The 24,744-nt window shown below is 46.0% G+C and overlaps 1 protein-coding gene across 3 annotated transcripts in view; it reads right to left on the bottom strand.

Moving 5' to 3' along the window:
- The window catches only part of Ddr (discoidin domain-containing receptor 2), a 279,939-nt gene that overhangs the window by 9,884 nt on the left and 245,311 nt on the right, over positions 1 to 24,744 (bottom strand). For 2 of the 3 annotated variants that reach the window (XM_075879176.1, XM_037414002.2), the window contains exons 5-10: positions 15,865 to 16,012; positions 9,641 to 9,820; positions 7,232 to 7,573; positions 3,647 to 3,891; positions 914 to 1,067; positions 35 to 204 (exon numbers count right to left, since the gene is read on the bottom strand). In XM_075879176.1, coding sequence (XP_075735291.1) covers positions 35 to 204; positions 914 to 1,067; positions 3,647 to 3,891; positions 7,232 to 7,573; positions 9,641 to 9,820; positions 15,865 to 16,012 — 1,239 coding nt within the window. The remainder of the gene's footprint in view (positions 1 to 34; positions 205 to 913; positions 1,068 to 3,646; positions 3,892 to 7,231; positions 7,574 to 9,640; positions 9,821 to 15,864; positions 16,013 to 24,744) is intronic. The other variant, XM_075879177.1, reaches the window with a different exon arrangement.

Genomic DNA, 24,744 nt, shown 5'->3' with positions numbered 1-24,744 from the left:
TAAGAAATTTTTAAGGGTAAAAAATTTCGGTTACCTGTATGTTGGGCAGACTAACGACGACGTCGGTAGCGGCGTAATACTGTTCAGCGGCTGGCGGGGGCGGTGGTGGCTTCGTTTGGGGAAATGGCGACGACTTGTGCGAGCCTCCCAGCACGGGGCTCTTGTTCATGTCAGGCACCGCGTACTCACGGGACGTTGTCGAATCTGAAGGGAAATAAAAAACGATAAAACAGCTGCAGTTGCGATTTTTTCTTGGTTAATGTAGAGCTGGTCCAGTTATGAGTAAATCTGAAAAACACGCTGTTCTAATTGGAAAGGCCTGGTCATCTTTGGCAAGGCTCACGTCTGCGACAATGGGTGGCATGCAAAACTGATATCTGAACAGTTTTTCAGAAGCGACAATTAAGAACATCTAGTCTTCTTCCTCCGTCTGTAATGAATAAACTGTCGCGAAAGTTAATCCTGGACTCAAAGCAGAACAAGACGACTAGCGGCAACATCAGCTGACGTTTCCTCATCGCATGCACAGAAAAGATATAGTTATATTATTCAGCAGTCTCATAAACATTGAGAGTTTTAGAGTATTGGCCTATAAAAAAATCAAGAATGTTGAAATTGAAAAAAAAACCTACCACCATCAACCCTTTAATGTGTTGTCTGTAGAAGACAACACATTTGTTTGTCAAGCTAACAAAGTGCCTTTCAGAGCATCTAATATTAAATAGCATAATCTCTCTTCTTTCTCTTAGGTGTGTGTTACCTCAATGAGAAAAACTGCACTGAACAATAGCGATTACGCATTACCGAAGAGGAATATATATACTCAGGGAATGCAATTGCACACGCGTCATTTTATATATTCATCTCTATAACTCGAAAGCCACGCACATGAGGATGATATCAAAGTTCTCACCGTTACTGTAGGTTCCTGGGTAGATGGGCTTAAAATCTTGGGGTTCGTGGTACAGGAGCTTGTCAGGGTCTGGATCCTCAAGGGCAACCTGGCCATAAAGATTCCCATTAGCTTCCCGTGCCACGTACTGGGGGGAATAGGCTAACGCAAGATCCTGCAAAAGACAGCCGGACCATGCGCTCATGTCAGGTGCCAGAGGAAAATTCAACGTTTGTTCGCAGCGCAATTTAGTCATTTAATAGCATTCGATGTAGGATGACTATGCGAGGGTATGTGACAAAACATATAGAGAAAGTTTTTTTTATTACATATATAGGGGCTACAAACATGGCTTCTTTTATTACACAACTTTCTTTGTCAGTCGTCCAAAACGATATAAGTCCACATGATCTGAAGGCTTTAAAATTTGTTAGAAAATGCGTACATCATAGACATTTGTGAATTATGTAAATTAAGCACGTATAAGATGCCTCTTCTAACTACTCTAGCGAGTTTTGAAAAACACCCATACGGAATGGGAGATGGCACAATTCTGTTTTTTTAACTGGGATTACATGCAAGTTTGGGGCAAAGGCGTTGTCAGGAGACAGAATCTCCTTTTTCCTCACCACGTGAAGATGTTTTACACTGTGAATTGTGTATGTAAGCCTGAAATAAAGAAATTTAAAATTGAAATTTCAATAATTTGAGCAGCTGTAAATACTTTTTTCAGGAAAAATCGGCAAGTATAATTTAATGAATTATTCAGCTCAGAAATTTTGCGTACTATATATTTTGTGACGCATATATTGTGTGGATTGTGACAGCTCAGTTCACAAGCCGTGTACGCTTGGAACGAACTCTGAAGATTGGACGGACTTGGAAATGTGTGTCGCCTAACTTTCTTGACAAATGCGCTGTGGTCTGTTATTTATTTTCTAAAAAAGCTGTTTCACTCCTTGAAGAACAAAAGTAACTTGAGCGTCCACGTATTTCGTCGCGTACCTTAGTAATGGCTACTTCTAAACTGGCGTCATTCAGAGAATTCGTTCTAAGAAGTTATATCGTGAGAACTCGCCGGCTACAATTCGTAACTTCCAACAGTGGCTCAGTATATTTAGCGAAATTTTCTTCTCTGATAAAAAAGGGATTTTCATATTGTAACGCAAAAAATATTCGCCTCTTCTGAGTAATCCCGCTAACAGTTGTGCAATCTGGCGAAGGCAGTTTCAAAAAAAAAAAAAAGTCACAGCTTTGCCGCAAAGGCGAAGCCATGAACACGATAGCAACAAATTGAAAGATCACGCGCAGAATGGCAAGCAGATCAGAACGTGCCCCGCGTTTCTCACGCAAAAATGACGCACGAAACGTACTCAAAGGTACAGATGAACGTGAATAAGTGTCTCATTTGCTTCTTTGCTGTGTCTGAAAAGCGCGCCCTTTTCGCAAACAGAGACTGTGCAACGATCACAGTGACCTTTGTGCGCCCGGTAATTACAACAGAATCGTCCGATAAAAGCCCAAGGCCAGTCAAGTCGTACGATTTTCTCGACCACGAGATAAGCAAGCGCACGCGTGAGCGTCCACCCTGCCCCCTCTCCGCGGGGCAAATACGCATAGAAGAAGCGCGCGCCACCTCGTCGTGACGAACGCTCATTGCGTCATCTTGCTGGTAATGCTGAAAACACGCTATTTCCCCCCGAGATGCCCATTGCCAGCGGTGAGTGGTAGATGTAAATAGCTAACTGTTTGAGCATTGAAGGATGTGCTCCTTCGGGGCTCAACGCTAACGCCTCGCACTCACAATTCAGAGGCTCCACGTTCGATTCCGCGCGCCGGAGCCTTTTTCTAAATTATTTTTCTCTATTGCGTTTTCATATAGATAGATACGTATACATATAAGATGAGTGACGGTGACGTAAGCGGCAAAATCTAGCCGATAGTGTTCATATAATCACTATCGCAATAAAATTCTGCTCGCAAAGTGATAACATCTGGTATACTAAAGCACGCGAAATCTGATTCGGCATCTGAGGTAGAGTTATTAACTAGCTACAAGTCACGCAAAGACCATTCATATCACACGCGATTGAAATTTATTTATTTCGGAAATACTAGCAGCCTCACACATGAAGGCTTAGGCAGGGGTGGGTGATACATAAAAGGTAACATATAGATATACAACAAAAAAGGAGAACATACCACGCGTAGCTGCGCTATCGAGAACTAGTGCTTCAAAGTGAAACACCAGTGCTTACACAATCACAGAGATCTCCGCAAACTACCTGGCATGCGTAAGAAGTTGGATTTGGCTTGAAAATATTTATAGCACTGTTACTGCCCATCGCAGTGCGTCACGAGCACCACTGCGTCACTTCTTGAACCTACACTGTGGACCAGCTTGGTTAAATATGAGTATTCGAGTACTACTCGCACGTCACAGTGCTCCTTCGCTTATCGTGCTTCAGTGGTGTAGCGCTTCAGATACAGCACCTGCCGTGTCTACATTTTTCTTGGTTCCTTTCCATTTTTAGCGCAATTCAGTCGGCCAGATCAATCATCTTTTTACGCATTTTCACCAACCCAAGTAGCATCCATGCAATGGACAGGTGAAACACATAGGCACTGATGGTGTCGTGACGTTGTCGTGTGATGAAAGAGCATCAGACACACACTAGAAACAACGCACATAACGCAGGCTAAGGAAGAGCTGACCCTTCGCGCAATTCTATAGGTTTCCGCAGCATCACTCACCTTCATATTTATGGTGACGCGGCTGTCGAGAGGCTTTAGGATGGCGTGTGGCGTGCTATGCTTTCGACGTCGGTTGCGTGCGACAATGACGAATATGACGAGCACGAGCAGCAGGATGACAGCGGCCAGCACGCCGATGACCAGTCCCACGTACTGCTTGGACATGGGATCCTCACTCATGGCTGTGCTCACGATCGGGGGTGCCGCGGGGGCCTCCTCCTCGCTGAAGTTGCCCACGGCGAGCACTGCGACGTCGACGAGACTCCATCAGATTTCGCAAACCACACTGCTTAATAAAGGTTAAGGAAACTCACGTACACATAAAAAGAAGGGGCCGCATAGAGCATCATGATTCCGGAAAAAACAGATAAAACAAACAGGAAGCGATATAAGGATCATGTCGGCGTAAAAACAGAAGAGTAAAAGAAGGGTGCATATGCAACTGCAGTTTTTTTTAATACTTTACTCTGCTCGGAGTTCCACGCGCTGCTAAAAACCGATGCGGAAAAAATACGAAGCGACGGACAAAAATGCAATGAAACAACAAAAAGAAACGCCGCAACATGACATGTGGATGCGTCGAAATTCTTGTGCAAAGTTTACGCCGAGGGCGCCACAGATGCCGTCGCAACGCTCGATTACTCATGGCGCCCTCTCGGTTCTTTGCAGATCGACAGCAGCTTTTTGCGAATCGCTGGGCTTGAGCTAGAGTTGATGGCACGGCGAGTGAAGAGGAATCGCCGAGAAAAACTTCGATTAAACTCTTCCGCTTGCACCAAATGGCGTGCGCGGGGTGTAAAGTTTAAAAAAAAAGGGGGGGGGGGTACCAATCTGGCTTTCGGAGTAAACCTTTTTTTTTTTCCAAATCGATCTGGAAGAGTTGAGCCTTAAAGCGTAACAACATGCTAGACACACGCATAGAGGCTCCTTTTACTGTGTAAGCATTACGTGATGCTAACACAAAATTTTTTGCATCGCACTGCTCAATTTAAAATGAAAATGAAAACGAAACATCCTAACGAGTCACTACAAAGTCTGGCAGGCTGTCTTATTTTTTTAAATAGGACGCCAAGAAAAATAGGAGTAACAAAGTCTGCCCTATAATTTTGTAATACTAATGCAGAATTTAGTGTACAGAGCTCCTCAATGATCGCCAGTGTCGTACAGACTCTTCGCTATTATTTTTAATACTTAAAATACCTAGTGTTTGCTTTTCAGATTTAAGGCAGGCTTTTTTAGGCAGGCTTTGATTTTAATGAACTTGCGTGGAGTTTCAGAAAACTGGTGCCTCAAAGGACTCAACCAATTTGCATAAAATATAACAAAAAGTAAACAACACCATACTTTTTTTGTTGGAATTCGAGCCCTGTCGAGTGGTGTTCTGAAAAAAATTCAACCAGCTCGGACACCGATGAAACAATGAATCCGGAGACGTTCATTTCGTCAGGCTAACGCATTTCTACGTTCTAAAAGTCTGTCAAATGTGTAAAATCGCTGCTCTTTATTAAACACTTTTTGTTAAGTTTTGAGAATGCAGGATAGATTCATTGTACCTTGGCGCTCTTATACTTGCAGCTTTACAAAGAAGTCTTTGTTTGAGGTACTAGCTCCGATGTGTTACTTCGCTGCTCTTTATTAAACACTCTTTGTTAAGCTTTGATGTAGTTGTAGAGCCACCACCTTTTCTAACCACAAGTATCACATGAAAGTGGCATGACAATGGCAAAGCGTATGCCATTTGTGGGGCTAGCTGTCGCCTTCTTCCGTTTTTGTGAAAGTTGTGTGCACTAGGATTCACCTATCTTCTGTGCCACATACGTGTTTATGATGCTAATAGTTTTCTGATAGGGCGTACACATTTCTAGGCCAGTTACCCATTGGTTGGGTTAACTGTTGCCTTCATGCCTTGAGGGCCGGCGGTGAGCATAGCACGGTTTACCCTATGCCACTGTTGCATACCCGTTTATTGCCCACAAGCGTTATCACAGATCTCGGACATAAAAGGCTCGATCACAAACAACTTTGCTGTGCAAACGTAAACGATTATGTTATGTTTTTCTTGTGGGCTTTGTATTCACGTATATACCCGGTCAACCCACCACAGTTGTCTAGTGGCTTAAGGTACACGGTTTTTCACCCGCAGGTAGCGCAAACGAATCCCAGCTTGGGCGGCCGCATTTTCGATGGAGGCGAAAATTCTTGAAGTCCGTGTACTTAGGTTTAGGTGTACGTACAACAGGTGGCGAAAATTTTCGAAATCCTCCACTACGGCATCTCTGATAATCTAATCATGGTTTTGGGACGTTGAACTTCAACAGTTTTTAGATAGAGAAGCCAGGATGGCACGAATGCCATTAATTGCAAAAGAAAAAAATCATCGGCAATGGCAATTCATTGTTGAATTTAAGTTAGAGCGCTTATGCCACTAATGAATACAGCCACATCAGCAAAAGAGTCTGTGTTTCAACTCAAAGACTCTGAGTTTGTTCCACTGGTTAGCCAGCTTATTTCATCATCAGCAATAGCACAACCGGGTTATAACTGCATGGTGACGCCACCAAGAATCAAAGCCGCAGTCGTATGTGGGTACTGCTTCTTTTTGGAATATTGGAAGTGACATTTGATAGCACTTTACAAGTAATAGGAAAGCTTTCGTTGTTTAGCATGGGCAATACTACAATGTACATTGTGCAGCCAGAAGATGCTCACCTAAAAACCACACAGAACAAGGGGAACGGCGCTCTCTATGCGCCGTTAGTGCATGTCTTTAACACGATTGTTTGTTTTTTTTCATGCAAGCAAGCACCTGCATGTATACGATGTACGAAACACACGTGGCATGTTAATGTTTTTGGAATGAAAAAAATGGGGTGCACTTTAGTCAGTGCGCATATCAATACCTACGACAGTTCATGCAAAATTATAAAATTAATATTACTAGTAGTAGTAGTGGGGGTGCTGGTGGTGGTGGTAGTAGTAGTAGCAGCAGTAGGAGTATTTATGCCAGATTTTACATAGCAGAGCTGACTGGATCTGTTGCAACACAATGCAGTTTCCGTTTTTATGTCTATTGCAACTGTTCGTGAACATTCACTAACTTGGAAGCACGGAACGGCCGAGTGAAGGCTAGTACGGGAAAACCATGTTTAGCTAAATACTAGAGCCTATTCGAGGGAGCACGTATGAAAACGACAAGCCCTAGATCGGTGGCTTGCCACGGCTAAGTGTTATTGCAATAGAGCCGGTGCATCTCATGCAATTGAACCATCGAGAGCTAGCGCAAAGAAATAGTTACTGTAAGAGACGTTCCACAATGTGTGCAACAGATGCTTCGCTCGTCCCCGAATGTTTAGGACACGCCTGCCGCAGTACGGTGGCAGAAAACACAGAATATTATGATATGAAACACAGCTGGGAACTTATTACCCATCAACCAGTTGGGCCGTCAAAACACCGTGATATGCACCGCAAAGCTATCGCATTCGGCGCACACGCCTCATTGCAGCCGCGAAAAAAAAAAGAATAGAAGCTGCGTGATTGTGCTTACGTTCACTACTACTAGATTCCGGAGGCCGGATCACTTACCGGATGTGAAGGAGACTTCGCTGAGGAGCAGCCACTTGGCGGCGAACTCGAGCTGCAGCTTGACGAAGCGACCCACGTGGTTGTGCAACCGGATGGTGACGTTGCGCGTCTTCTCGTTGAACAGACCCGGCATCAGGTTGAAGTGCTGCGGCTCACCCAGGTAGTGCTTTCCCCCCACGCTGAAGGAGATGCGCGCCGCGCGAAACGGCTGCACGTCACGGGTGTGCATGTTGTTGCAGTGCAGGAACACGGCGGAGAAGTTTCGCACCGCGTCGAACTCGAAGACCAGCTCGAGTGGCTGGGAGTGGAGCGAGTCGTTGCGCCAGCCGACCCACTCGTACCCTGCAACGCAAAATGCGTGACAGCAAATTTTATTGCGATAGCAATTATATGAACAGTCTCGGCTGGTTTTTTGCCGTCGCCGCCACCGCCATCGTCGTTCACCGTATATGTATACGTATCTACATAAATGAACACTCAAGAAAGAAAAAAAAAAAGCTGCCCACGCTCGGCGCCCAGCTCATCGCGATGCGTCGACGAGCGCTTACATTCCACGCGTACTTCGCCCCGCAACTGGGAGGGGGGGGGGGGGGGGGGGATTTCGTGCGCCGACGCTTATGCTTTGGTGAAGAGGGTTATGCGCCTTCGGTTTTCACCGGAATGATTTGGTGAGTTTCCGGGCCCACAAATGTCACTTCGGTCGCTGCACATGCCCCGTTTACGAAAAGAGCACGCTTTTCATACACCGCGAGATATAACAAGTGGGGCACTTGTTATTTTGCACTCATCTGTACCTGTGATCATGTTTTGTGCGTCGTCTTTGTTTAAACAGCACGTTACGTGTCGAACGGTAAACGCTGTTAGTATACGCTATCGTCCTGTGTGTGTTGTTCTCGTGCGTCATTTGTACTTGAGCAGCGCACTGCACGTTTCGATCTACCTGCCGTTCACAGCGTTGCATTCCAAGTTGTTGCTACAGCATTCATTCCTTCGCCCTTGCGGCTGAACTGTTACTTTTTGTTCATTCTCCCCAAAGTAAAGTGAAAGTAACAATAAAAGTCACAAGCACCCCGACTCGTATAATCTTTCAAAGTTACAGTGAGTAAAGGGCGCGGAAGTAATGACAATTGGAACAGCACTCTGGTTCCGAGGTAGTCACTTTTCATATATGAACAAAAACAGGGCCCAATGCGTTCCCCTATTTGTTAGCAAGAAAACCAAGACGCTCGTAGACAGTACATATATAACGACAGATTTTTCGATGAGACAGACTTGATGATCACTCCTCGGCCGGATGGGTCCTGGGACACTGGCCGAGTCCGCACTTGGAACACGAGGCGTTGAAATTGTTGTGACGCTTTTTAAGGACAACAGCTGGCTTAGATACAGACTTTAAACAGTGATGTAATTTGCTTGCTCTTTTTTATTCATTTGGTTTTCTTTTTGTTATGTTTCTCTCACTTCTTTGTATAGCGTCTCTTATATTCTCTTTCATTTCATTTTTTTCCTGCGCAGAGAAGCCAGCCTATCTAAGAAGGGGCTATACTCATTGTCTTCGCGCGTTTGCCGCATTTGCTTCCTTTGCTTCTTATTCGATCCCTCTAAACAACAAGAGCAAGACTCTTTTGCTGAAATGTTCAAGCACAATAAACGAGGTAGGGATAATGATTACCCAGACCTGTCCAGACAGTTTCCTTCTGAATGCCGTATAACGAGGAGATAGCGGTAAAGACAGTCAAGGCAACTCACTTTACACTGGTTCGTGACGCTACGGAATTACCTCTTCTGCCTCAAACACGAGCTGCAGTGGAAACAATGTGCGACTTTCTCGAGTTCTTGGACCTAGTTGACAGCGGCACGGGAACTAAGAATGCTGTTCAGCCAATCAGAAACTTTCTTAAGAAAACGCTCTTCAGGAGTGCACTATGCACACAATTTAGCTCAATTGTCATGCTGTATACAACGTGTTTCTTTGTTTTTCGAAACTGCACATTTACAATAATAATCCTCTGACAGTAAGGCTCATATCATTTCAGCATATGAACTCAATGCAGAGGCCGAAATACTTCACCACAGCAAAAATGTCACTGAAGTGACTAAATAACCAAACTCGTTAACTACATTCAATTACTGCCTCGATGACATTTGTTTATAATGTAAAGTTGTACGGCATAACAATTTAGTACCCACCTATTTTTTTTTTCAGAAATCACAAAAGGTGGACATTCTTTGATATATTCATAATCGAGTTTCAAATGTGATATCGAAATTCATAGCTTTCCGGCGCACAGAAAACGCAACCACACTATTACATCAGACCAGAATCTCCCGTGACCACGAGTTGATTTTGCTACAAATTCGAAATACAGATTATTTTTCTTTTCACTCAATGTAGTCAACTTGATGTACCTTTTCCATATCCCGATACGTCGAGCTTGAAGTTTTCGCTGCCTGCGACACCGTCGGTGAGCTGTCCGAGGCCGCCGTGCAAGTAGCTGTCGTCCTTGATGCCGTCGTAAGTTGCGTCGGACAGGTCGACGTCCGTTCCGCGGCGCTCACCTTGGGGTATTGAGTAGGACAGGATTCCCTCTGCAAACACCAGGAAGCCAGACTCAGTGAACTTCAACAAGCGCGGCCTCAGAGCTCCCCGGCCTGGCGAAATCTGCTTTAATCTACTACGTTATCGATCCCCACTCTTGAACGACCGGCAGAGACTACAACAGTTCCAACGCTTCACTTGATACACTTGGTGAAACGACCCAGAATGTTGATTGATTGATAGATATGTGGGGTTTAACGTCCCGAAACCACTATATGATTATGAGAGACGCCGTAGTGGAGGGCTCCGGAAATTTAGACCACCTGGGGTTCTTTAACGTGCACCCAAATCTGAGCACACGGGCCTACGACACAGAATGTTAAGTTAGAATGCTCGTACCATCTCAGAAGCGCAAAGCATCACGCACTGTATGTTTTTTACAAAATTTGTTTGTCAGCCTAACTATTTGAAATTGAATAATTGCATGCGTTGTTGCATCCTTGTATATGATATCTCGTAAACTGCTGTGACTGTAAAAAAATAAACAACATCACCAAGCACTAGACTGAAACTGTACTGGAGATTGGTTATAAATTTTCTTTTGCACCTGCAGTTACTAGTGAGTATTGCTAACCCTCGTATTTGCCTCTAAATTTCACAGGACATCGTGAGTTCTAAGAGCGCCGATGAATGCAAGCAGTACCACGGCCGCCGGGTAAACCCGTGCGCTCTTTCATCCAGTGGCCGTGCCAGTACACAGCTGGTGGCAATCGTACTACTGGCTTCGTTTCTTCAGACACGAAGAAACGACGCTTCAGCCCTTCATTATTTCGTGTAGAATGGGAAACAAGGACACGGAACTTAGCGCTCTATAGAGAGACACTACATGGTCTGAAGCTGGTCGTATTACTAAAGTAAGCGACAGGCACTCGCGCAGGAGCTCAAGGTACCGGGAGTGAAAAAGCAGCACGACCCATGCACGTGGACTCATATATGACACATCGTGTTATTCTTGCACGACGCTACAGTCGTGCCCTTCACGTCCGACGGGTCCGCACGATACACTTGTCGATGCCAGAATTGCGTGCCAGCATATCAGTCGGTCGGAGGGATTCGAGCCAGGCCAGCTTATCTTTCGTCGGTCGTCGAACCCCCGCGGCGAAGGCGTTTTTATTGTCGATCGAAGTAAACGCCGCCACTTCTTCGGGGCCGTCTGTCACCCCGCACTGTATATCGCCAACCACCGGCAGCAACAAGGGCTTGGCGTAAAAGCGGCCTCAGACGTCGCTGAGCGGCGGAAGTGGCTCCTGGTGGCGGCAGCAGCCCACCGTTGCCCAAGGGGTTGAGAGCTTTCTTGTTTACGCTGCCACAGGGTCCTTCGCCGAGTGAGCGGGCGCCAACTATTTCAAGCGTGCGCGCCGCGGTTCATCAAGGCTGGGACCCGCGGCAGCCGAGATTCTCACGAAGCGCGGGGACCTATACGACGAGCCTCACGTGGGCAAACACAAACCCCGGAAGCAGCCGACGGCAGAAAGCGGTGACTGCTGCCTCCGCGACAGATCTCGGCTGCGAGCGCACGCTTTCCTGGCCGCTGCCGTGAGAGCGACGGCGTCGCGCGGGCTTTGTTGATTCGAGGACAGCGCTCGCGGCGACAGCCCTCAATTTCTCCACTGCCGAGAAGGATGTTGGAAGAACGATACGCGCCGCAGCCGCGAAATGCTGGGCGAACTATAGCCACAGTGAACCGCGCAGGATCGTATACCGAATTGGGAAAGAGAAAGAATGCACTGGCGCCGCAAAGTGACACCTGCTGGAATGGAGTGCCCTGATAACTGCGTGACAGCTGTCGAGAAGGAAACGAAACAGTCTAGATTGCTTTTATTGATCCATTTCTCCATTTCATTTTTAGCACAGGGAGTATTTTATGCCAGTTGACGATAACAAATATTTGATGAACTAACTTTCCTTCGGTCCATTACACTATATTAGCACAACAGCAATAATTATGGGTACAGGGATGCTGGATTATGTGGGTTCATAAGTTTACGGAAAGATATGGGCATTATTCATATACGCCAAGCATCTAAGGCCTCTTCAACTGCAGCTGCAACAGCCGACATTTATTAAAGTTTGAGGCAACGTAAGAAAGCTTTCGCCTTAGCATTCCATTCAATTATATCTAGAAAGATTGGTGATTTTGCCGGGGCTTAGTTTAGCGGGTTAACATAACATGGATTTATATTACATGGCGCGACAAAGCAGACCAAGTCACACGAACACAAGTGCGTTTGTTGCTGTGATGAATAGACTTTTTGTCTGCTTTGTCACACTGTTCTAAATCCATACACCCGTACCAACTCGCCCAATCGTCAGTGTGATTTAACGTTAACCGAACTCAGTCGCGGTACGTAGATGAACCTGTTCAAGAGAACAATTCTCCACTTACTTACGAACAAATAATTCGTAGTGGGACATTATGCTCCAAGAAGGAGAAACACGCCCAAACGTTTTTGGCTAAGAAACCGTCTACAAAGAGAATGTCCAGGGCGTATTCTATATAATAGCACACATGCAAGCAAGACGGTCGATGCTAAACGAGAGAAATTAGAGGCGTGTACCTGGTAACAAAACAAAGTGGCAAGAAGCAACAGTTGCTGCCTGCAAAATATTGAGCCGTTGGCTGTTTCATTGGTCTCTTGTTTTGTATTCACGTATCAATCAATTAGAGGCGTGTACCTGGCAGCAAAACAGAGTGGCAAGAAGCAACAGTTGCTGCCTGCAAAATATTGAGCCGTTGGCTGTTTCATTGGTGTTTTGTTTTGTATTCACGTATCAATCAAGCCATCAGCAGAGTATGCTGTTCTTAGTCACTAATGCCGGAAGAAAAGCCACTGAGGTTCACTTTGGATTCCTCCATGCCTTATGTAAGGTCGCGCGCCTCAGCCTGGAAGAAATTCACGGTGCATAAGCGCCGCGGCAGAAACGAAGCCCAGCGCTCGATCACGCTTAACACGTGCCGCGAGCTGCAGTATACTGCAACAGAGGCGCAAGTGAGCGGAAGCTTGTAGCGTAAAACGGGGGCGCATATGCACCAGACGCGGGGCCTTTCCTTCGCTGTGCCCCGGGGAGGTCGCCGCTAATCAAAGCGTCTTTTTCGGGGCGTTCCCCGTTCAGGCGCGACTTAATTGCCGGATGCCGTAACATTCTTATCGAGTCATTACGCCATGCATCTCTATCGCACGCTCATAGGCCTAACGTCGTCGCCAAAATGAGCCCACCGCTCTCGGTGAGCAAGCTTTTGCTTTTTTTTGTTACGTGTGCCTCGCGCCCGAGCTCGCAGATTTATTACGCTTCGCACCGTTCCACCGTGGTCGGGAAGCGTATAGAGCGAGAGTTCGCACTCGTGCGTAGTACGCGAGGCATGCCTGCATGAACAAAAGCAAAACAAAAACCTCGCCGTGTGTGGAAGGTCCCTCGTCAAGGCCTTCACGAATCGATGACTTTTGCCGGCTTGTATACCTATACTCGAAGCGGCATGCGTGGATGGCGCAGCACTCGTTCTCCACGTTACTTCACTTCTTTCTCACGGTGGGTTGCATTAATGAACACGTTATGCTTGAAACCCCGAGTCGAGCAAATTATACGAAGCCACCCTGTTGATGCGAGGCTGCGGTCGCTCAAGTAGCAGAATACCTGCAGAGTTCTTAATAGTCCAGAACCTCGGTCAACTTGGTTTATATAATTTTGGCCTCTACCTATAGCTGCTTATATTCCTCTCCTGATTTCTTTTATTGCTGAAAAGTTACAGCCAGACAGGGCTATATTAACGCTGGCCTATCTTTAGCTAGCGTATACGCTGGGAACACAGTCATTAGAGCATCCTGCAAACATTTACACATTCACTAAGTTCTGCTACCATTCATGTGGCAGTTCGTCTTTCTGTTTTGATTGAAAACAATTAATGAAATAAAATAGCTATAGAAAGGAATGGGAATAGGCACAGTAAGCAGGCTGTTTGGAAATAATTTACATATGTGAATTTATTTCTTTAATAGTAACTTGGGCAAGACTACTTGCTTTCGGAAGGACATCAGAAAAAAAAGCTGAATGCTCATTTTGCCTCCATGCGAATCCCGTTAGGGCCATAGTTGTCGTCGTGCTAAAATACGTAGTGTCCTGAAAATAGACGAGTTGTTTAGTGTTTACTTTTACACAGCGGTTATCAGAATAAGGGCGACTATTTAAACAATATCACCGAAGTATAGCAACCTAAAAATTTTATGCAAGTTCAGAACAACATAATTCGAAATGAAAAAAAAAGTAAATACCAAATACAGTTACAGCAAAAATTAGAGTTCTGTGTTCCAAAGGCGAATTAATGCGCGGCAAGGGATAAATGTGAACACAAAGCCCGAGTTAGCAACTTTGACGGAAATAAACGTAAGATAAAGGTTACGTTGAACCACAGAGAAGGCATGTCATTGCAAAGCTACAAAAAAGGGTGCACCCATCGACTAAAAGTACACGCGACGTGCTCAATAACAGAGCATCTAATAAACGGCCTACGATACTCCCCATATACATTGGGCCCTCGCATTAATAGGACGCGTTTCCAAATTAATTTGGTTCTCTTTCTGGGCGGGACACAAAAATCTATAAACAAAGTGAGACCGGGTGGGAATGCGTGGGGAACGTAATTTGAACAATCCCTCGGATTAGCAACGACGACGACATCCAGGGTCGAAAAAAATATGTAGGGGCTGACATGCGAGGGTGAAGCTCACAGTGCGCTAATCCTGCTGTGCAGGCCAGAGCTAGGCAAGCTACAGCAAGAGCGCATGTTCGGTATATGTGTATTTGCACTTCCTGCGCTATTTTGCGAGCATAATAGATGAAGTAGACGCGAGCTTCGAGTATACTAGGTTCCTAACCCGAGATTCTTCCCTTCTTCTCGAGAAAGCTTACAGCTGTCATTACGACTGCAGTGAAAACTGCGAGGTGTTGGTGACGGTACTAGGGGTAATTGAAGAGGTCAGACGAGTGCCCAAACGAGATTGCGTGATCGCGACCTTCACTTGGCGGCAGATACTGGCCCTTTTCTTAGTTCTCGTATTAGCAAGGCAGGTGTTGGCAAAAATACTACGTGACAGATGTACTGGGAAACTCCAAATGCCGGTCTTATGTCTCAGTTCACTTTGAATAGGTGGTCGAATTGACAGTTTCATGCATCGCACTTGCGTGGGTGGATAAGCAGAAAAAAATCTGCAAGCGTCAACTTGTTGACCTTCGAAATAACCACTGGTAACGCCAAAAGTTTATTAGGGACGAAGCTCCTAAAGGCGTGGTTCTGTCCATCCCTCGTATGTGTGTACGTAACCGCCTGTAGTTTCAGCTTTGCAAACTGCCCACTACTTCACCCTTGCAGACTGCCCACTACGCCCCCACACTGATCCACCATTTAACCGACCAAAAAGCCGTTATGATGAAGGGGGAGCGGAAGCGACGTATAACTATTTCTTACTAATATTAAAATTTCTTGTATTAATATATACAGTGTTTGTCACGTGTGTGTTTGATGATGTAGTGGGCAATATTCTTGGATAGTTCACTGTTCAGCGATGAAACGCTCCAACGTTTCGAGCCACTCATCACGATTCACTCCGTGGATATGCTGCGTTTTTTTTTTGTAACACACTATCGTTCACCAATACTCACAAAATCAAGATTGATTAATTGATATGTGGGGCTTAACGTCCCAAAACCACCGTACGATTATGAGAGACGCCGTATTGAAGGGCTCCGGAAATTTACACCACATGGGGTTCTTTAACGCGCACCCAAATCTGAGCACACGGGCCTACGGCATTTTCACCTCCATCGAAAATGCAGCCACCGCAGCGGGGATTCGATCCCGCGACCTGCGGGTCAGCAGGCGAGTACCTTAGCCACTAGACCACCACGGCGGGGCACAAAAAACAAGTTGCTGCCTTCTTTTGATTTGTGTCTAACTGACGCAGCGTTCAAGGATACGGGATGATATTCTCATGGAAGGTGCCGCGGGCTCTCTCGCCCAGCCCGCCCGCATGATACTCACGCGTCCAGGGGCAGCCGTAGAGCTCGATGCGCATGCAGACCGTGCGCAGGATGCTGCTGTAGGGCACCACGCGCACCTTGGAGGCGATCACGGGCGGGTCCAGGGTGCGCCGCACCTCCGTGTACGTGTTGGTGTTGCCCTCGAAGATCTGCGAGACGAGGTCAGGAAACACTTACTCACACTGACAGCCGTGGGGGACCCGTAGCGCGTGACGTTTATGGGCACTCGTGGCGCTCATTATGCGCCGACACTCTTTGCAAGTTCAATGCGAACCCCTCTCTGCCGCCACTCTATAGTATGTGCATAACGCACGCACCAGTGCCGAACTGGCGCGCAGTCTGCGGACGCGAGAGATTGCCGTTGAATACGTGGATACACACGGTGACGAAATACGCAACATCAAGAAAATGAAGCTTCTCTTCCTTACAGCACTAACCTTATATAGTTAACTTATGGAATAAAAAAATTACGGCATATTCACGGGGTGAATGATGATGAATGGGCGAAGCTCCGGAGGGATTCATCGGTAAACTGTGAATCTTCCGTGTAATTCGCCCAGTCGATCATCATGTAAATACGTGAGAAACGCTGTGTGTGTATATACACAAATCAACTTTTATTTGTTCTTAGACGATGGATGGCTTGCGGTGTCCCTTCATTATGACGGCTTTATGGTCTGTGAAATGAAGGGAGAGCGGTTCCTGTATGGGTTGCAGTGGGCAATTTGCAAATACTAGGTCTATGCAAGTTCCTCGGATCGTGGTAGGTTTCATATGGTCAAACGATATACGTCTGAGTGCATATCTAGAAGCCATATGTTGGATAAGCCAATTATTGTCTATGATAGCCACGTTAAATTCTCCAAGTAGTACAAATGGTCCATTCTTGTATTTGTTCTCATAATTTCGTAACGCAGTGTCTATGAATGTCTTGATGTTCCCGGTCGATATGTGACATCATTCCTATTTTATAAGATCTCGCGTCTTTCATCAACTACAAGTACCGCTTTCTAGTTTATAACATCTTGCATCTTTTCATCATCAGCTACAAGTACCACCATCTAGTGAACACTACAAGAACTAAACGAGAGGTGGCTACATACAGGAGACGGTACCGCCATCTAGTGAACACTGCAAGAACTAAACTAGAGGTGGCTACATACAGGGGACGGTACCGCCATCTAGTGAACACTGCAAGAACTAAACTAGAGGTGGCTACATACAGGCTACAGGGGACGCACAGCCCAAGCCCTAAGGAGCTTCGCCCCTAAAAATACGTGACACTTGCTAAAAGGTTACGAACACTTTGTAGTGATACCAGGAGGAGGAGGAAGAAATAGATGAAAGGACAGCGAGGTTAACGAGCACTCACACTGGCGGGCTGCTGTGTGCTGGGGAAAGAGGTAAGGAGAATAGAGTATGATGGAAAAGAAATTTTACAAAAAGAAAAAAAAAGAGAAAAATGAAGAAGCGGGGGAAAGGGAGAGCAGAAAACGATATACCAAACAGTTTGAAGTCTTTCTCTAAGACCAGTTGCCTACAAGAAATGCAACAACGCTCTCAAAGCCTTCCGTGCTGCGGACGGTCTCGGCCAGCGTCCCAAGACCCTTTTCTCCGACAAAAGGCGATTGTCGAGTCCATCTCACACTCTCCAAACATTTTTTTTTTGCGCATTGAAGTGAGGAAATTCACACAGAAGATGTACGATCATTTACTCGAAGCAAAAAATTACTGCATGTCACCTCAAGCCTCAGGCGGTACAGGAGCGTCTTCTCGGCTCTAGATATTACCGGCGGAAGACGGAGCTGTAGATTCGGATACACGTTGAGAAGACAAGGACCGGTAAATTCCGCCGAGTATCACTGTGCGAGGGTCAGTTCACGTGGGAGAGCACGGAGCCTTGTAAGCTGCGTCTATTCTAAATAACGGTGTTGCTACTAAATGGAGATCATGAGCTGATCAGGTGACCTCATTCGCCCTAATATTTCCATAGATACCGGAATGGCCCGGTATCCACTGATAAGTTGATGTTATTTTCCTTACAGTACATTGGTGAAGCAGTCTTATGCGAGCGATTAATAGCAGCGATACTACAGGTGTTGTTTTGTGAGCCTGCGAAGGAAGAAGCCATACATCAAGGATTGTAAGGTCGTGCGAAATGCTACCGTTCTAGCACACTTTAATGAAGACCTTGCTTGTGACATTGAAGCACGGACGCAAACGCAATACTGTTCCATTGTCTCCACGCAACTGTATCTGACGCATAATCCAGTGCGCACTGAGCAAGCTTACTCAAAAAATCGTAATAGCCGGTGAACTGGCCCTCCATATTTATGGCGCAGATTTTGATGCGCAGAAATGTGCATTGGCAAAGTGATTGTTACGTGTACGAGGGTTACAGTATACTGAGTGAAGCTCTCTTCCAAGTGCACAGCCCCAAAAGGAATTCTTTTTAACCACTAATTTCACCAAACGAACACCGCAATAAAAGCTGGTCGAGTATAATAATTTCGGGGGTAGAATCAAGCACAAAAATTTGATAGGGATTAGAGAGACAGGTGCTCACTGACAAGTGAGTTCATCGCTGTACACTGCGTCCTAGAACGAAACTTCTCCAAGATTGTAAGACATGCGCATACTAAAAACGTGCAGCTACCAAATCATTCAAAGTTTATCAATCTTATTGAAGCTTAAAAAGAAAGTATCACTGTTAGGCTTATCGCCACCCCGTCTAATAAAGAGCACTCACAAGCTTACAGCTCTCGCATTCCACAACTTCTTTACTCTTCAGAGCACCCTAGTTGACTAAAACAATGACTTGCACGATCACTATTCAATCTCTATCCGCAAAACGTAGTTGATAGCGTCCTTAAATGATTTGTTGGAGGCCTTTATTTAATGATCAATGCGCACATGTCTAACAATGTTAAGAAAATGTTTTTTTTACTATTTATGCGTGATGCGTGAACACCTGTGCCTCATGCGTGTAAAGTTTTGTGCTCCATTTCATTTAGTATATTTTACGAGCTCGCTCAACAATGCATATTTGTAAATGTATTTATAACTAGCTTGCTTTCATAGATACCTCAGGAGCGGATTCACTTGAATTCTTGCTGATGAGTGGCACGGTCTTATGTGGAAAAGCGTTCGACGAACATTCTTCTGGTCAGGTAACACGATGAAAGAAAACCTGCTGTCACTGACCAAGCCAAAGGGGGGAAAAAGCATGCGAGTAAGTTTTCGGGCTTGTAAGGTTTCTTGATTCCAATAAACAGGGCAGTAACAGTAAGCCACTTTTCATGCCAGATTACGACGCAGGCAACGAGGGGCATGTACGTGAGCGGCACTCGTCGGAGATGCCATTTATGTGTAAACTAGAATGTTTTCTAATAAATAACACTGCTTTTTGCAGACTCTTTGACAGTTTGCTTAGTTCATATGTGATAGAACAGGAGCGTTTCATTAGCAGATGAAAATTGGCGGTGCCGAAGAAGGCTGTCTTGACGTTTTATCACTCCCTCCTTCTTTGCGGGCTTAGTTTTGCTTTTTGTGAGTGGTCTATATATAAGTCGCATTTGTCGTTTTCTGCTTGCTCTATGTCTTCATCTTGGTGTTTCTTCAGCTTTTGAGAGAGAGATAACCTATTAGAAGGCAGAGAAGTCAGCCTGAGCTACTTCGCTCTAGCCTGATACTCTGCACAGGGGAAGAAGGTCAAGGAAAAGAAAAAATAAGGGATGAAGCGTGACGGTGGGGGAAAACAAGTTATGCGCATATACAATAACGACGCAGTACTGTGGCTTCGCTAGAATTTAGTGTCCAGTTTTGTACTTTTCAGGAAAGCTATCACAGCCTTTATAGCAGTTGTTGGTCGTGACTGATCACACACTGCTGATAAAATGCCACCTTCACTAAGCGCTGCCACACCTATTCCTGCCAACGTTGAAACGAAAGTTTTTCTTTGCGACACGTTAAGTAATCCCAAAATAGATGCGCCGTCGTTTTGCACACTCGGCAATGTTCACAGTTCCGGCTGTACGCACGGCGGTTGAGGTGTTTGTAACGGCGACCGAATGCAACACCCAGGCGAATTCGGTGTAGCAGACCGGAGTTGCCTCGCTTCATGCTAGCCGGGAGGAGAAAAGTCATTTCAGGGTCTGTTTCTCGCATACGCCTGTATCGATGGTCTGGCTGCAACTAATAGGCCGTTGTGCACTCTCGCATGAGCGATTTCAATAAAGAGTTGATTGATTTGTGGGGTTTAACGTCCCAAAACCACCTTTTGATTATGAGAGACGCCGTAGTGGAGGGCTCCGGAAATTTCGACCACCTGGGGTTCTTTAACGTGCACCCAAATCTGAGTACACGGGCCTACAACATTTCCGCCTCCATCGGAAATGCAGCCGCCGCAGCCGGGAATCGAACCCGCGACCTGCGGGTCAGCAGCCGAGTACCTTAGCCACTAGACCACCGCGGCGGGGCCTCAATAAAGAGTTCACGTCACTTCTCGATTATAAAACTTGGAACTTGGACCTGTTTGCTAGGGGATATAAATAATGAAAAACTGTCACTACGAATCTTGCCTTTTGGCAGTGCTACTCCAGCCCCCCCCCCCCCTTTTCCCCTACTCTTTGTTTTATTCTTGACAAGGCTGTACGACGTTATACACACACTAGCTTCTTTATTCTGTGTTTCCTCGTCAGCAGCATGTCAGGCGTCATCACCGACGCACCGTTCTTTCATTTTCTGTTGTACTCTTACGTGTAGCTTGTTCATGCTTTTAAGTAGGGAGACATATGGTACTCCTCCTCGGAGACGCTATCTTTTTTGCCTGTTTGTTAATGTGCTTCCCAAAAAATTTCAACAAGAGAGGGGGCGGGGATGATAGGTGTGTGTTCATTTCATTGCGATCGAGCGCACAAACGAAACTGTCCTTCAAATAGCAAAATATTACTTTATTGGTAGTGAATGTGAAACAGTTGCAGTTCTCTGTTTCATCCTCGATAGTTCGTGCAAGTCACACCCACAAAGCAGATATTTCAGTGCTTCCAGCAGTAAAAACAGGATATCTTTGTCCTTCAAGGTTCTTATGCTACCCACGGCGAACAGGAACACAACGTGAAACTTCGAATCTTAGTCTGTGATAGGTGCACGCAGTGGTAAAATATTGAAGTGCGGGCCTTAACGCCACATTTTTCAGGTAACTTGCTAACATTAAAGTGACGTAGGTTGTTGCCAATAAAGTTCACCTAACCAGTGCGTCGAATAGAATGTTCATTTCATCTCTCTTTTTTTTTTTCACGCTTGTGATAACGTATGTGTCGACGGATATAGTGCTATTACAGTCCAGAAATGGCAACGCGGGGCGCGTAGTAAGAGTTAGAAGGCAAACAACGCACATTGAGCACGGCTGACACTCAGAAGTGCCCAAGCAGCGGCCGCGGTGGCTCAGCGGTTAAACGGTACTTGACTGCTCACCCGTAAGACACGAGTTTGATCGCATTTCATTTCGGGCGTGATATCGTTTGATAAGCGAGGCGTAAGACGCCAGTTTAAAACTATTTCATTCGAGGCGAAAAACTAGATTTCCTCGTACACTGTGACGTCCGTGCATGTTAAGGAATCCCCGGTGGTCGAAATTACAGACGCCTCTAGGACGTCTTTCACCAAACGAGTCAATTTGTGAAGCTAAACCAGATAAAACAAACCAGACAAGATGAAATACACAAGGTATGTAACTGCGCAAAAAACTGACGGAAACAAGAAGGAGAGAAAAAGGACAGACAAGCGCAGACTATCAACTGACGCTTTATTGCAAGAACGAGGCAATATATATAATAGGCAGAAAAAAGCAAGAGGGGGCAAAGGGGGAGGAGAAAAAAAACACGAGGGACCAAATCACCAAACTTAGGCACATCAAGCATAGCACACCCGTCATACAAAACCAAGATAGCTTAACTCCTTATCATGTATGGCCACAGAGGGAACACTAACACACGACACAGATTTCTTGTGAATATGCGCAGCCTCAATAAGTTCGCGCACTCTTTGGTTCTTATGCCGGAACAACACAGAAGTATCACCGAACAGCGGAGCGCAGCCGCATTTCTTACAGTGGGCTGCCAGATGAAGGCCGGAGTGGCCTTTTAAAGAATTAAAATGTTCTCGAAGTCTAACATTTAGACAGCGACCTGTTTGTCCCACGTACACACGACCGCATGACAAGGGTATGGAGTAAACAACACCGGTGATACAAGATACATAATTATGAATATGACTAACATTGCATGTGTGTTGCTGGACATTTCGCCGATTCGCGACTCGTCTATCTACTTTGGCACATAAAGTGGATAACCTGTTCCTGGCAGAAATAACCACTTGGACATCATATCTTGATGCAACCTTTTTCAGGCGGTGGGTAAAACCATGAATATAAGGAAGAACAGCAAAAATTTTATGCTGCGCCTTCTCATCCAGGTCACAACCATTACCTGGACCTCCTTTATACTTCTTAATCAACTTCTCGCAGACCTTTACCAATAAGTCCCGTGGATATCCTGCCTGTCTCAGTTTTTGCACCTGCCCAGAAAAACTTTTACCGACTAAATGCAAAAACTGAGACAGGTGCAAAAACTGAGACAGGCAGGATATCCACGGGACTTATTGGTAAAGGTCTGCGAGAAGTTGATTAAGAAGTATAAAGGAGGTCCAGGTAATGGTTGTGACCTGGATGAGAAGGCGCAGCATAAAATTTTTGCTGTTCTTCCTTATATTCATGGTTTTACCCACCGCCTGAAAAAGGTTGCATCAAGATATGATGTCCAAGTGGTTATTTCTGCCAGGAACAGGTTATCCACTTTATGTGCCAAAGTAGATAGACGAGTCGCGAATCGGCGAAATGTCCAGCAACACACATGCAATGTTAGTCATATTCATAATTATGTATCTTGTATCACCGGTGTTGTTTACTCCATACCCTTGTCATGCGGTCGTGTGTACGTGGGACAAACAGGTCGCTGTCTAAATGTTAGACTTCGAGAACATTTTAATTCTTTAAAAGGCCACTCCGGCCTTCATCTGGCAGCCCACTGTAAGAAATGCGGCTGCGCTCCGCTGTTCGGTGATACTTCTGTGTTGTTCCGGCATAAGAACCAAAGAGTGCGCGAACTTATTGAGGCTGCGCATATTCACAAGAAATCTGTGTCGTGTGTTAGTGTTCCCTCTGTGGCCATACATGATAAGGAGTTAAGCTATCTTGGTTTTGTATGACGGGTGTGCTATGCTTGATGTGCCTAAGTTTGGTGATTTGGTCCCTCGTGTTTTTTTTCTCCTCCCCCTTTGCCCCCTCTTGCTTTTTTCTGCCTATTATATATATTGCCTCGTTCTTGCAATAAAGCGTCAGTTGATAGTCTGCGCTTGTCTGTCCTTTTTCTCTCCTTCTTGTTTCCGTCAGTTTTTTGCGCAGTTACATACCTTATGGATCAGTACCAACTAGCCCAACTTACCATTCTTCTGATGAAATACACGCTAGCATACTCATGGGCATTCGTTTATTTCACGTCATCGCCCGACCTTCTCTCTAGCGGAAAAATATTCTCGACGCGAAGCCAACGCGTATGGGAACTGCGACCGCTTGCGAGTCACTTGATTTGATTTGTGGGGTTTAACGTCCCAAAACCACCATATGATTATGAGAGACGCCGTAGTGGAGGGCTCCGGAAATTTTGACCACCTGGGGTTCTTTAACGTGCACCCAAATCTGAGCACATGGGCCTCGACATTTCCGCCTCCATCGGAAATGCAGCCGCCGCAGCCGGGATTTGAACCCGCGACCTGCGGGTCAGCAGCCGAGTACCTTAGCCACTAGACCACCGCGGCGGGGCCGTTTGCGAGTCACTTGCTTCGCGGCTGCCTTCGCTGTGTCCTCCATTTGACGCGAACAGAAGACAATTTAGGTGGTCAGCTCAGAATGTCTCTTTTCGATCGATTTGGAAGGACGTTGCCTTTGTTCTTCACTCGAAGCTTCGCTTCCACTTTTCGGCGCTGAACGAAACTACTATATACGTATATGTATACGGCCGAACTTGATGACGCGGAAGCGTGGGAGACGACAACCACGCCGTTCCCTCTGGACAGACCAATCTCATCGGAAGTGAGATTGAAACGCGAGTGCCTGTGTATACGTATATATATATATATCCCCAGACGGATTGGACCAGCTGGTCGGCACACCTGAACGACAGACGCAGTTTATCCCACGTCTGCGCTGCGAACAGCATGCCTCGCGCAGTCGCGCACGGCAGTTGGTTCTTCCCGATCATTCCGGCACTCCGTCCGGCCGGAGAAATGAGGCCGCCGCGACCGAGGCGCGCTCACGGCGAGAGCTTGAATCTCCGGGTGGGGTTCAGCTGTGCGGCACCGGTCCTGTTCTCCCCAACTCCCGAGGTCCCAATTAGGTCCCTCCCCGGCGCACTCGGGCTCTTCGTCACCGCCGCAGTCCGAGCTGCCACCTTTGCCGGCGTAGAAGACTCGGTTTCTCTGAAGGAGATCGGGAAGCAGCCACTCAGCTGGCGTACGTGCACTGCCTCTGCAGAATGTACCATACACTAAAATTTACCGAACAGCCCTCGCACATATCCTTTTCCAACCGTTTATTTATACGCTCTGAATGGAGTAGCCGCAATTCTTAAACTCAGTTTCTCGAACCTTCGAGCATTGCGAGTACGAACGCACTACAATGTAGCTCAGCCACAGCCTCACGTAACAATACTACCTGTTTTCATACTTGCGAAAACTTTTCTTATCATGAAAGCAGCTCTCTGGGGCAAATGGTACCCTGTTTTTGAATGTAAACTCACAAGGTGGCTTGTTCATTCTCCTAAGA

This window comes from Rhipicephalus microplus, chromosome X (genome assembly GCF_043290135.1).
Source record: "Rhipicephalus microplus isolate Deutch F79 chromosome X, USDA_Rmic, whole genome shotgun sequence".
Classification (NCBI taxonomy): domain Eukaryota; kingdom Metazoa; phylum Arthropoda; class Arachnida; order Ixodida; family Ixodidae; genus Rhipicephalus; species Rhipicephalus microplus.
Note: the sequence above shows the minus strand (reverse complement) of the source record. Positions and strands in the feature narration are given on the sequence as shown.